Source organism: Marmota monax, unplaced genomic scaffold (genome assembly GCF_021218885.2).
Source record: "Marmota monax isolate L192 unplaced genomic scaffold, Marmota_monax_Labrador192_F-V1.1 WCK01_AAM20220418_F8-fsc00104, whole genome shotgun sequence".
In the NCBI taxonomy this organism is placed as follows: Eukaryota; Metazoa; Chordata; class Mammalia; order Rodentia; family Sciuridae; genus Marmota; species Marmota monax.
In genome coordinates, this window is record NW_026693836.1 from 3,994,188 (window position 1) to 4,008,912 (window position 14,725).

The 14,725-nt window shown below is 41.3% G+C and overlaps 1 protein-coding gene across 2 annotated transcripts in view; it reads left to right on the forward strand.

Annotated features, from left to right (window-relative positions):
• Amotl1 (angiomotin like 1) overlaps positions 1-14,725 on the forward strand; it is a 156,532-nt gene that overhangs the window by 26,021 nt on the left and 115,786 nt on the right. The window contains exon 3 of one of the 2 annotated variants that reach the window (XM_058584971.1): positions 7,121-7,171. The exons of the other annotated variant lie outside the window; for it this stretch is intronic. Coding sequence (XP_058440954.1) covers positions 7,121-7,171 — 51 coding nt within the window. The remainder of the gene's footprint in view (positions 1-7,120; positions 7,172-14,725) is intronic. 2 annotated transcript variants of the gene reach the window in all.

Consider the following 14,725-nt stretch of genomic DNA (forward strand, 5'->3'; position numbering starts at 1 on the left):
TTTCTTAACACAAGATATTTCATCTGATTTCCCTCAATAGATCCAACCGGGTGTAAGTAGGAAGGATATGATTTTCCTCTGCAGGAACCTTTTTCTGTGTGTATTTTTGGAATAATTTTTTATTCTGATTCATGTCTACACCTTCTAGGAGCTTCTTGACTTAGCCAGAGTTTATTTCCTTTGATATGATATTGAGTAGGATTCTTTTAAATCTTCATCTCTATATCATAGTTGGTAACAGGAATATGAGAGTGGGGGACCGGATAATTCCAATTTGCTTATGTATTTTTGCAAAACACCTTGCTTTTGTTAACAGCATCTTCTGCACTGATATTTGGATTTTTTTAAGAGAACATATTTAGCATTTTCACCAAAATGAGCTCTTGGCTTCCTGTCAGACTTCATGTCATATTATCTCTTATATTGTTTTTGCTAAGGATAATGATTATATATATTTAGTTGTAGATGAGCACAACACTTTTATTTTATTTTTATTTTTTTGTGGTGCTGAGGATCGAACCCAGGGCCTACAGGTGCTAGGTGAACACTCTACCACTAAGCCACAACACCAGCCCCAGGATAATGATTATTTTTAGATGAGATATACTTAACTATTCTTCCTATGTAGCCTACTTCCTTCTTTGGAATTTATGAAGAACTAAGGCAATTATCTGAGGCTTGGTTTTCATTTAAGAGGAAAGAAAGCAACTGTGTTTTTCTCCCTCCCTTTTATCAAGAATTATAAAGTGAGATTGTGCTAAAAGGAAAGAATATTAAGCCCAAAGAGAAGTGGAAATAACCTTTGGGCCAATTCAGCTGAGGAGATAATGCTGCAACCAATTAATTACAAATTTCTTTTTGATAAAATCTTACTCTGGTGGGCATGCTTTTATCCTTGGTGTCATCTGTTGGCTTGTCCTAAGAGATGCAGATTAGAGACAAGGATACAGAACAGGGTCATGCTGTGCTCAGGCAGTCAGGGTCCCATTCTTCTCTGCCAAATCAGTCCTACTCACACTTCCCCAGTAGGGGAGGGAGGCAGATGGGCCTTGCTTCTCCACTCTGCTCAGCTGTTGGCTAGCAGAGGGCCTCCAGGAGACAGATGGTGACCTGCACAAAAGACAGCAAAGGGCAATACCAGGGTGGTGAGAAAGGCAGAGAAGGAGGGCTCAGCTCATTTCTTTCTGTCTTCCATACTTCAAATTGGTGACCTCCCCAGAGACTGTTGGGAAGACTGTGAAGAGATCCCTAGGACACCCTGGCTACCATTCTAACTTGTTATTAGGGCATTTCTCTGGTTCTCTCTTGCAAACAGAGTTGACAGCATACCTTGGCTGGGAAACAAAAAACAGAAACAAAACAATAACAAAAACAATCTTCTTCCCATGTAGCTCTGAGCCCCTCACCAAACTCTTGGAGGAAGAAGCATATCACTTTTCCTCCTCTGCCTAAGTGACCATGTAACTCCTAAAGGACCCCAAAGTTAAAGTAGCCCACAGAAGTCCTCTCTTTGGCCTCTGCTCCTGGCAGGCTGGCAGATAGGCCCTTCCACCTCTGCAGCAGAGGCTGGCCAAAGGCTAATGGCATTTCCTGACTGCTCAGGGCATGTCCTTGGCCCAAAGCTAGAGTTGCTTCCCCTAGGCAGAACATCAGCAATGGGCATTCTGCTGAGAAAACATCTTTTAGCTACAACAACATGGAGAGTGTGCTCCTAGCCCTAGAAATGGAGCTCGAGTTTCCTTTGATCCCAGAGTTGGGCTCAGAATGGCATATAACTGTATGTAACTCAACTACCAACACCTGAGAGTTCTGACTGAGTGTTCTAGAAGACTGGAGTATAATCCTTTAAAAGCCTAAATTGTTTTTAAACTTTGTGTTCTAATAGTTGAAAAGATTCTTTTACCCATGACTTTTAAATACATTTGCTTGCCTTACTAAACAGAAAATATTCATACCCCAGCTTATGATTGGGGATGCAGCTAAATTACAATTAGAAATGTATTGCCATCAATTGGTAATTAATACTATATCTGACTATTTAAATAATTCATATATACTTGTAAATATGCCTAAAACACATCTTTCAGGATGACCAGGAAACTGTGGATGGTGTTTCAGGTTGGAGATGGATTCTGGGATAGGATGGGAAAGGGAGCTTTTATTTTTCAGTTTATAGATGCCTGTACTAAACATATAGATATCTGTACTAAAAAGAAATGTTTATTACAGATATCTATAAACTGAAAAATGAATACTATATTTACCTCAAATGAATACTGTATTTACCTCAAATGAATACTGTATGCTTACATAATAAAAAATAATCAAGATATTTAGAATAATATAAAGAAACAAAGAATATTATAGCTTGGAGGAATGTTCCCAAACTGGCTTCCAAAAGTCCATTCAGTTAGTCATGTATCAGAGCAATAGTAACAGTGATAATTAGATACCACCTGCTGTGTGATATGTTTCTATAGAAAAACCTCACCTCAAGCCACAGAAATGTTTCTTTCTCTCCACATGTTCCACTCTCCAACATTGACCTTGAAGTAGGAGGTGGGCCTCCCTTTTGCTGTCTGCAGGGGCCATGACAGCAGGATGCCTACTGTCCACTTGAGACAGGAACCAAAGGCACTCTGGTACATTCCAGACCACTGTATAGAAGGAAAACGAACATTCATTAAGTATCCACTGCACATTGTACACTGTACCTGGTCTGTCTCATACCTAACTTATTTTCCCACTGCCAATGATTCAATGAGATAAATCTTATTTTCTAGGAAACTGAGGCTCTAAGAGAGTAACATCCCTGAGAGATCACCCCCTTAATAACTGACAGAGCTGAGATGCAAGCCTAAAAACTTGTATACTCTCCATTATAGCTTAGTGATCCTCTAGTAGAACCATCTCTTTGTAAGAAACCCATGAGTCAAGTGTGAAGAGGCTCTTTTAGATATTGTCCCAAGAGTCAATAAGGCTCTCTATTATAGAATGCCTTATTAGATGGTGAAGGTCATGAGGGTCCTGATCATCTCTGTATCTGCAGTGCCTAGCACAGTGTTGAAAGCATGGTAAATTCTCAATAAATGTCAGGTTGATTAAAAAGAAACATTATTGTTTGCTCTACTTCATAAGATAGAAAATTGAAATCATATATTTTAGGAACAATTTCAACAGCAAATATTGAAACAAGAAAAATGCTTTCTCATTAACCTCCAGTTGATTAGAAAATTCAAATAACTAAATGCTACAAAGAAAGTTCTTTGTTTACAAGTCATCCATGTATATGAACAAACTGAAGGGGGAGTCCATTGTAAATTTTTGTTTGGCAGAACAGTAGTTTGGGCAGGCTCTAGAATCTACTCACCCTGTGAAATATTTGTAATGTTCTTTGTTTTACTTTTTTGTTGCTGTAACAAAATATGCAAGACCAGGCAATTTATAATGATTATAAATGTACTTGGCCCATGGTTCTGGAAGCTGGGAAGTCCAAGAATGTGTTGATGGCTTCTCCTTAACATTGGATAAGGTCATTCTTGCTGTATTGTAACATGGTGGGTGGTGTCACATAGGGAGGTAGAGCAAGTATACTAGGTGAGTTTCTTTTCCTCTTCTTATGCAGCCACTAATACCACATGGGGGCCCCACCCTCATGACTTCATCTAATCCTAATTACTCTCCAAAAGCCCACATCCAAATACCATAAGCATATGTATCTGGGGATTAAGTTTCCAACACATGATTTTTGAGGGGTCACATATGATCCATAGCACTCCTCATGGGGGGAAAGCTTGCTGCCATATAACCAACTTTCAAGCAAACTATTAGAACACAAACTGAAAGTCAAAGACAATGAACATTCCCCTCAATTTAAACATACCATGTGGTTAGTATTTTTCTTTCAGGAATTCAGAGTTGTCAAAGGAAAGAAAAGAGCCCATTTGTGTCAGCTGTAAAGGCACATGGCATTCAATAATAATTAACTTGATTTTTACAATGTCACAGTCTCTCTACTAGAGCTCAAAGTGCATCAATTTATTGTAATCTCATCACAGTTAGATATTAGGTATGAGTATTATTTCCATTTTCACAGAAATGGAGGCTGGCAGAAATTAAGTTACCAGTTAATGGTGGAGCTGGGCCTAGAATCAAGGTCCAGCTGGCCTCAAAACCCTCTCTATTCTGACTTTCTTTGAATACAAAGAGCATTTATTTCTTGATATAATGGGAAAAACAAGGAGACTTATCTGCAGACAGTCCATCAGACCCCATACACTCATGGGAACAGTGGGTCAAAAGCTGCTGTTAGAACCAAGAGCTGACCATTGGAGGCAATGCAAGGCTATTCTTGTCTTTGACAAGAGTTACTTTGGTGTATGGTAAGGTAGAATCCTTCCTGGGTTGCTTTTAAGAGCAAAAGGAAGAATGAACACTACAAGAGTAGACAATTCTTTTGATGAATTTTGTTATAAAAGACAGTTGAGAATTTGAGTGGTGTCTGGAGAGAGATGTGGAGTTAAGGAAGGATTTTGTTCTTAAAGATATGAAATTAGCATGTTGTACATAGCTGGGAATGGCCTAGGACAAAGGAAAGCAAAGTGGAAAAGGGGGAAAACCATGTGAATGGATCTGACCCACAATGGAGTTGGCTTTGGATGGAGTACAGATGATTCATTCATAGCAACAGGAGAGCTGGAGAGTCAATAAGCCAGGCCAGCATAGACTGATTGTTGAGATGCACCAAGGTCTACTTGAGTTACGTTTTATTTTCAACAATTGAACAGCATGATTTTTGAATCTCCAATCATGTTTTACTGAGTACATACAGAGAGAAAGAAGAGAATTAGATTTTACTAGAATTGTGGGGCAGGAAGTTGTTGTTTGTTTTTTAGGTAGAGTATGGAAAGAGAGAGGAACATGAATTTGAGGGTAAATGTGAGAAATAATAGCAATGAATCTGAAAACTAAGATCATAAAGACAGTGAGAGACAGAGAAAAGGTCATGGAAGAGGTAAATTATAGATGTTGTTAGGGTCAAGGAGACACCAGGGTAAGACAACAGAGGCAATAAACTAGGATGGTAGGAAGTGGTGGTTGGAGAGAAGAATGCTTGACATTGACATTAAGAATGGTGTTACTATGAAAATAGGTGGCTAGCCTGGTGGAGAAGGTCAAGGATAGGAGAGGATGTCATAGTTGAGAGACCAGAGTGTGAGAAGAATCCACTATGTCCATATGGAAAAAAACGAGAATTTCCAAGGGAATGTTATTGAGGCAACTGACAGTGAGCCACATGCCAATACCTTCAAAGAAGGAGTAGAATAACTGAAGAGTTTGTGGATGGATGAAATAAAGAGTGGCTAATAATATGGTCTATTCAAGGAGAGTCAGATTTCAGAGCAAGAAATTAAAAAAAAAATGTTGAGAGAAGGACTGAAGATCAGGAGATTGTGCCAGTAATGAACCATGAATTGCAAAGAGCAAATGGAAAGATTCTAGGAGGTGGAACAGGAAGGAGTAATGTGTGCAAATAGTCACTCAAGCATATTTGATTCTTGGATTTTGGAGATTTGATTATCAGGAGCAGGACAACAGAAGAGGATGGAGAGATAGGCTAAGAAGTTTAAGAATGGCTGCCTTGGTGGAGGACCGCCCCACCTCCCTCAGCTCAAGAGCAATTCTGGCTGAAGTGCTTCTTTCTGTCCTCCATCGGATTTGGAAACTGAAAGCTGACAGTGGAAAACCCGGGATGGCTGAAATTGTACGGGTTGAAAACACATTGGTACAGATCTGGGCCCCTAGGCTGCTGTGGCTGGTGCTCTAATCATTTTGAGACATTGGACCTTTTGAGACAACAGTGTGGACTGTTGCCTTTCCAACTGTCAGTCCTCCAAAAACGGAGAAAAGACATCCATGCTTACTCCTTCCTTGCCCTTGACCCCTCCTCGGGGTTATAAGCTGTGAGGTTCTGTCTCCAGGTTAAGTCCTAAAAGACCAGGGCCCTGCCTGGCAGAGCAGTTACAGCCTGTCCTGGGGGGAAATACATAATGCATCTGTCCATATTATCCAGGCCATTGACCCAGAGAGGAAGATTCCCATAATGTGACATAATTACTTTACGTCTCTCAGACTCTAACTTCTGTATACAGAAGTTGCATCCTGTATTTGAAACCTAAAGGCAGTGCTCCCCTTCCCACCGCAATCACAGTGATTGCTGTGAAGTCCTCCATAATTGTTTCCCTACCTGAGAAATTGACATCGTATTATTTCGTCTTCTTGAACCAGGTGGTTTCTTAAGAGGAGAAAATAATGTTTGGACTGGAGTTAGAATATAGGTTCAAAAAGGAGAAAACATGGAGCGTAATTAAGCTCCTCCTCCCTTGTTGCAAGACAAATTCAAGCTCTGAAAATATAACACCTCTCAAGAAGTCCCAGAACAATTGGAAGAGAGCAGATGCAATACATAAGAGCAGGGAATAGTTTTTGAACAGGTTATGCTCTAATTATTAATAAATGCGCAAAGGATTTGGGGTGGGGGAAAACAACCTCCAACAGGGAGTCGGAAGGCAGCGCGCGCGCCTCTGCAGAGCATGACAGCCACACGGTCGCTTAGCAACAGACGGGGATGCGCGCGGGATGCCCCGCAGGGTGTGAGCTGGTGCCTCGCGCAGCAGCTGCAGGTGCCGCGCATTCCCAAGCCTTCCGGATCGCTGGAAAACTTTGAGGTTTCTCAGCGCTGGAGTGTCCGCTCCAGGTCCCAGCCGACACAGGGATGCGCCCAGACGGCTGAGGATAGACAATGGATCCACCAGCCCGCGCGCCCCGCGGGGAAAACAGCGGATTAGGTTTAGCTCCCGCAGAAAGTTATCGCGCACCTGCTAGCGCCTGGAAGATGCATGATCCCTGGGCCGAATTGCCCCCAAATTTCTTTGCCAATTCCTTACCTTCAGTGGATCCAGCGGTCCGAGTCCCTAATGGACTCTGGTTCACGGATTCTGATAATGGGAGAGAGAAACCCAGGCTTTTCTAAGGGACTTCCTTGTTAGCTGATGCCTAATCGATTTGCCCTGAATGGTAGCGCTTCAGTTTTTGTTTTCTGCCTTTCTTCTTCCCCCAGACAGTGAGTTTGTGGACGCCTCCCCCGAGTCTTACAGCCCGGAGGAGTTAGGTAAGTCTTTTAAGTTTTTCTTTTCTTTTCTTTTTTCTCTTTTTCGATCCACCTGCGGAGGGGTGGATAGAAAGTGTCAAGGACACTGGGCAGCACGCACGCTCCATTCTTGGACACAATGGCCTTTTCTCGCGTGTGCTTCAGGGGTAGCGGGGTAAGAGTCCATGTTCGGTGTGTGTGTGTGTGTGTGTGTGTGTGTGTGTCCGTCCTTCCCCAGATCAGTGGTGATGCTAAAGCAGTATGGAACAGCAAACTTCCAGACCTATGACTGATCTGCCTGTACTGATCTGCCTGGAAGGACGCGGTGGTGGGCGATTCTGCCTTGCCAAAGTACCTTGCCTGAGAGGGACATTGTGTGGGTAGTCCTTAACCTGAATCTAAAGAAGTCAAAGGCCTCCAAAGGGCAGTATTGTCATTAAACCACAGGACCTGGGAGCCGCCTTCCTCCCTGATAGCTATTCTTCATTTGGTTTCCAGGTATTTTGGACTAGGTCATTCCATGCTCCTCTCCCTGTGGCTGTAAGAGATTTTGGCAGGTGAATGGTGACATTTGTCGAAGGCAGAGTGTGTGAAGAGAGGGAAATTTGCACCAGTCAGGATCCTTCTGAGCATTCCTGCTCTCCAGTCTTACTGGTGGCCTAGTGTGGTTGCTTTTCTTCTTTTTCTGTTCTCAGGGATAGGTTTAGCTGCTATCACCTGATCTGTCAAGTCTGTCCTAGCTGTTCTCTTATGACCAGCTGAAAATCTTGACTTCCTACCATGAAATGAAAGTATTTTTTAAAAATGGTATAAATGGCAGTAAAGGAGAAGAGAAATTGTCCACAGCAATTGAAAAATGTTTACTCACTGAAATATTCTCAGCATTGGGCACCTTGTTTCTGGTCAATCTCTTGGCCTGGGCTGTATGTTCTTATCCAGTTCCACACCACCTCAAGTAAAATTCCACCTTGGCAACAATTCTAATTCATTTCCAGGAATCTCGCATTTAAAATAGGTCTGGATCAAGAGTGGCACTCTGAGGTAAGGAAGAGTACCTTGTTTATTCAGAAATGTGTTTCTGATAAGTTGTGAGGCAATCATGTCTCTGTTAATGGAATTGTACATTACATGCTATCTGTTAAAGGCACACCATAGTGGATCTTTATAAAATGAAAAGAACATCTGAACCATAGCTTTGCATGACGTGATTTATTAGAGAGGAAGTACTTGGTGATCAGCTCCCTGCATGTGTAATTGTGTACTGATAATACCAGCATTGGCATTCCATGGTGTAACAGAAGCTATTTGGTCCTTTTAGATCACAGATGAGCATAAGCAATGGCAGAATGTCTTTCTCTGAAAGACCCGACTGTCTAACTACTAAACGGTTTGCATTGCAGAATGATTTATGTATAAGAAAGGTCCAGGTGTTTGACCCTCTTTAATTTCCATATCTCCCCCTGAGATTAACAGTCTAGACTGCCCAGCACAGGCACTGATAAATAGAGGGAGCTCTTCAAATTAGCAGTAAATATTAAGAAAGTGATGGTTTTTTTTTCTTTTCCAGTTTAGAGAGCAAGAAAACAACCTTTTTTTTTTTCATGTGGGAAAAACAAATTTGGCTATAACAAAATAGTATAGATTGGGTAGTTTTTTGGTTTTGTTTTTTATTTTTTATTTTTGTAATTGTAGATGGACAGCATACCTTTATTTTATTTGTTATGTGGTACTAAGTGTCAAATCTAGTGCCTCACACATGCTAGGCAAGCACTCTGCACATAGCCATAACCCCAGCCCTTAGAATGGGTAGTTTTTAAACAACAGAAATTTGTTGGTTCTGGTTGTCAGGTAACCTCTTAGGTATTTTCCAGTTCTAGATTCCTAAGATGCTATGATGGTCTATATAAGCCAAAAAAGGCCCCTTGCCATCCGATATTCATTGTGTATAATCATGTGCCTTTCCATTTGAGTACATGGTATCTCTCTTTGGGAAAAGGTTTGACAGAGGAGCCTTCTGAGAGAGAATGCATTTTTTCTACGCTATTCAGGTCAAAGAGGGAGCTCACATTTATCCCTTGGAAAGAGGATGATAGTTTTTGGTGCTTTTCTTAGACACACAGCAGGAAAAATGCCTCTTATAGCAGTTGATGAGGTTGTCCAGTAGCCATCTTTTAGGAGCACAGATGCACATAGGTTTAGTTGTGGCTAGAATATAAGAAGAGGTAAAGAAAAGTTAAAGGAAAACTATTTATTCACAACACTGTCTACATTCAATGCATGGGTTTTCCACACTAAGCAGTTGTTCAAATCTATGCAAACATCAACTGTGTCCTACAGTTTAATTAAATTCAGGCATTCCACAGAGTTTGTGAAGACTCCACAGGTTAAGGACTCTGTTAAAGTTCTCTCCTACTTTAAATGCCAGTTGTAAGTAGTGGTTCCCCTCATTCACCACACCTCTGGCAGACTTGGCTAAAAATCAGAAATTCCCACAACCTTCTCCTGAAGGATACAAATCAACTGCCAGAGGAAGAGATAGAGAAGGCAAGATCTGTGTGGGTCCCAAGCACAGGAGCTTCCATCTGGTAGGATTAGGGTGATTCACCCTCCTAGCACATGGATGTGATGACCAACCCAGAAACTTTCCAAACTTCTTCATTTAGGATTCTTATGTAGGTACCATTATGTAGGCAAGATAGACTGAATACATTGGCCACTAGTGAAGTCTCTAGCCCTTTCTCCTCCCCAGAGGTCAGATTGGGGTGGGAGTGCATTGGAAAGAGTTGTGTTCATCTGAAAGCTTCTCTGCAACTAACCTAGTCTCCAAAATAGGTAGTTGAAGATAGTGATCAGGCCAACTGAATTAGTGACTTGTCCCTGGTGTGGCACGTGGAATGGTTTTCCATCTGAATCCTTTGGTGACAGTCCCCTAGGTTCTTGCTGCTTGATTGGTAGTCTAATTCACCTCTGAATTTTTATGGAAGTCTCCTAACAAATTATGAAAGGCTCCTTGGGGGATTTGTTCTCAGTGTTATAGCAATATCATATAATGAAATTAAGTCACAAAAACAGGAGTTTTTGAAGAGGCAGTTGGAAAAGGAAATGTCTCTGGATGAATGTGTACTGAAGGCCACTGTGATGGCAAGTCAGGAAGCAATGACCTCTTTCCTGTGGTCCATTTTCTAAAGAGGCAAAGCACATACCTTTCCACAGCTGTCTCTACTTAGATGTGGTGGATCTCTGAGGGGTTAGAAAGAGTGCATGGAGAGTTGGGATGAACCCAGATATTATCATGGTTGCCCCTGTTTAATAACCTTCATTGACTCTCCCCTACCTGGAGAATAGACATCTGGTTTGGTATAGGAGTACCTCCAGGGTCTGCATCAACCCTATGCAATATAACCTTCTAGTTACACTGGGAATAGTCCTCTGAATGTAGCTTTGTTCCTTCCACCTGCATACCCTTCCTTCCCCTTCTCCCTTCTCATATAGTTAGCTTTTACCCATCCTTCAATACTGACCCCATGTGTCATGACTTCTTAGTGCTTCTCAACTTGGCTGAATATTAAAATCAGGAAGAGCTTTTAAAAGTCTTTTGACTGGGTCAGAACTCTGAACCAACCCATCACAATCCTTGGGGTCTGGTCCAAAGTATCAGTGTTATTGTTGTCATTTTTAAATCAATCTCAAGTGATTGTAGTATGCAGCCATGGTCACACACCACGGCACTGGATAGTGACCACCACACTCTTCTTTATAAATGTAGCAGCTGACATAGTGCCTGGCACATGGAAAATCTGCAGTGAATGCTTACTGAATGAGAGAGTAAAGGAGCCACTGCTGAGCTGCTTTGCCTTTTTTAAAGTTACATTCTGAGATTTCCTCCTCTACTGGTTTTAACAGTGCCTTGAGGACTAGATACTTTAACATGTGACTTGTATCTAACTCCTTTGTTCATTCCTTGGTTTTATTCAGTTTATTTTATTTTTTTTAAAGTTTAAAACTTTAATGTGTTTCATATAAAGGTAATACCTGCTTATTTTAGAAAATTTGTATATTAGGAAGAATAGGAAAAAAACCTACTCACACTATCTAGAAGCAAACTGGTCCCTTATTTCCTTAACTTTTCCTAATTTGTTGTCCTTTGGGATTGCTTGACCCCTGGCATGCCTGAGCAAGCTCAATTGCTGATCTTTACTCAGAGCCTGCAAACTTCCCTCTGAGGGTCAGAAGAGGAGTGTCCCATGAGAACTGCATTCTTGGGAGCCATGGGGGTTAACTCTCTGAGGACCAATATATCATGAGAAAGAGTTGTCTTGTGCTATTCTTGCCTTCCTCATTTAGGCAGGATGTCTGGGTCTTATCAGAAAAAAAATTATAACATTTATGTAACTTCTTTAAAATAATCACTTAAATGTTTGCCAGTCGCTCCCCTACTACCCCACACTTCTAAAATATGGGATGAAGTCGTAGCTCTAGATAATTGTGTTTATGTCTTACCCGGGATAGCTAAACTCAAATGTCAGTGATTTAACACAGCAAAGGCTGTGTTTCTTTCTGGTGTTATATTCTAGCACTGGATTTAGAAGGGCTCTACTCCATGTGGTCATCGGAAGCTCCTGGCTTTTCCATCCCCTAGTTTCACTGTCTTCCATGGGCTCAGATTCTTTCAATGCCTGCTTTGTATCTATTTAGAAGAAAGGGGAATCTGATGAGCTAGAAAAAAAATATGCTCACCCTTGCTTATCTCAGTCTGGAGATAAATACTTCCTTGACAGTATATTCCAAAGGTGAGAACTATTCCTGTAGCCTTACCCAGTTGGATGGGACTGGGAAATACAGCAATGTTCCAGAAAGAAGAGAACACATACATTGGTGCTCACTGGCAGTCTCTACCACCTGTATTTCTCTTATTGCTCAAACCACCATGACTCTTGGCCTCATTGTGGCCATGTAGGTACTAGGCTCTTTTGTATTACTTGGGGTACACATTGAGTTGCTTCAACAAAAGGCAGAATGACAAATACCTAAACAAACTACAGGTTAATTTTTGTTTCACTTACAGCACAAGCAATCCAAGGCTGATATGGTAGTGTCATGGTGCTTCATATCCTCAAATGTAGTTTCCAGGCAATGTGTAAAGTGGTTGGGTAGAGTAGAGGGAAGACTAGTAATCTTAACAAAGTATGTCTTAGTGGTTAAGAGTGTGGATCCAGGTACCTACTGTATGGGTTTGAGTATTAGCTCCATTTCTTAGTTGCTTTTTGACCATAGACAATTTATGTAATCTGTGTCTCCATTTCACAGTCTGTAAGATCATGCCCCAGATATTTTCAGATGCATTTCCAGGGTCACTCACTACCTTTTGTCACTCTGCTCTGTGCCATGGAAAACTTACCCTTTACAATGCATCCTCTGGATTCCTGTTGGCTTTGGCTAGTGAGAGGTACTGGCAGGATATGTGATAGTGGCAAGAAAGACAGAGACATCAGGGTATTTATTCCCTGTCTGTCAAGATGGGATGGTATGGCTGTATGGTTGTACTGAAGGCCATACCTCCTATAGAGTAGTCTTTTCTTATAGCATCCAGTCATTCTGGGTTCTTGGTATATTATTAGGATTTATTAAGAGAATTGGCTCACACAACAATCTGCAAGCTGGAGACCTGGGAAGTCAGTGGGGTGGCTCTGAATCTGATAGCCTCAAACTAGGCAGGCTGATGGTGTCACTTTGACAGTCTGAGGCCAAAAACCTGAAAATGGGGTTGGGAATCCAGGGTAGGAGGCTAGGGAACAGAAACTCCAATGCAATTTCCAGAATCCAAAGGCTGGAGAACCTGGCATTCTGGCACTCAAGATATCCAGTTCCATAGACAGAGCAAGAATTTGCTTTTCCTTCACCTTTTTTTTTTCAGTAGTTTCCCTAGCCAATTGAATGGTACCTGCCTACACTGAGAGCATATCATTCTCAGCCCCAATCTCCTCTGAAAACATCCTCACAGATACACCAGAAAAAAAGTGCTCAACCAACTATCTTAAGCATCCCTTAATTCAGTCAAGTTGAGACCGAAAATTAACCATCTCAGGGGTGGTAGCAGCTCTGCATTGTGACTAGCCCTGGGGGCTTTCATTGTCTCCTATTGTTTTCCCTTGACTGTACCAATCACACTTTTGTAAGTAGTCCCTTCCTTAGGCTCTCATGGATTGCCCCTGTACTGATAGTCTTGACTGATACAATACCAATCTCAGACCATGGTGGTAAGGAATGACTGGACACAGTAACCACCATTAAATGTCTTTCTGCTTCTATGCAGGTGCTCTGATACCTTCAGGCATGGCCAAAACCTTCTGAAAGATTTAATGTTTGCCATATACATTAAATCATATTGCCACTCTGCCTCTTCCCCACTCTGTAGGGAACAGGATAATGTGTAAAGACTCAAGAGTTGTGAACACTTCTGTTCTGAGTCAGATGCTTCCTATATCCAAAGTTTTCTCCCTCCCATTGACATGAAGATGAATAAGGAAAAAGGAACCAGGTTTACCATGCACCTACTCTATACCAGGAACTTTACACATGTAAACATTACACCAATTTACCAGTGTGGGATTTAAATCCTGTTACCCACATTTGCATTCCAAACAGAACAATTTCCAGGGATTTAGCCTGCCTGCCATCCTTCTCCAGGCTCTAGACATAGCTTCTGATGGGGAGGGAGTTTTCACCCCAGTTTAGCTTTTTCTCAGGATGACTGACAGTGGAAAATTCAATTCCCTTCACAGGAAACCTCACCCTACCACAAGGGTGTGGTCCAGTCTCCTGGCTCCCATAAAACAATCACAGAAGAGTTCAACATTGTTACAGTTCCCCAAATCTGGGCAACTCATTCTCTTCCATGATTGATCTTTTTCCCATTTCATTCTCAGAACAACTCAGTGAAGCAGATGGGGTTATTTTCATTTTATGGAAGAGAAAACAAAATCTTACAGAAGCTAAATTATTTGCCCAATATTACACAGCTTATTAGGGTTTAGATTAAATATATAATCTCTGTCTCTAGATCCAATCTCAGTTTCCTGGGGAGAAAAATGTGCAAGCTGTCTTCCTCCCTGGGGAAACTCGTTGTGTGTTGAGTAAGTAGTATATGTAAAATTTAGTTGGTTCTCTGTACCTGTGGGTTCTGCATTTGTAGAGTCAACTAACTGTGGATGGAAAATATTTTTCAAAATCAATGGTGTCTGTATTGAACATGTACAGATTTTTTCTCTTATTCCCTAAATAAAAAAGTGCAACAACCATTAACATAGCATTTGCATTGTATTAGGTATTGTAAGTAATCTAGAGATGATTTAAAATTTATGGGTGGATGTGCATAGATTTGCACACCCATGGATTTTGATATCCTAATACAATGGTCCCAGAACCAGTCCCTCATAGTTATGGAAGGATGACTTATCCAGCCGAGAGCCTGGCTGTACCTGTCAGTTCAGGACCGTTTTTTTGAATAAAAGACGGAATAGTAATTGTTTGAAGTTGTATATATTTTGGTTTCTTCAGATTGCCAAATAATAATCA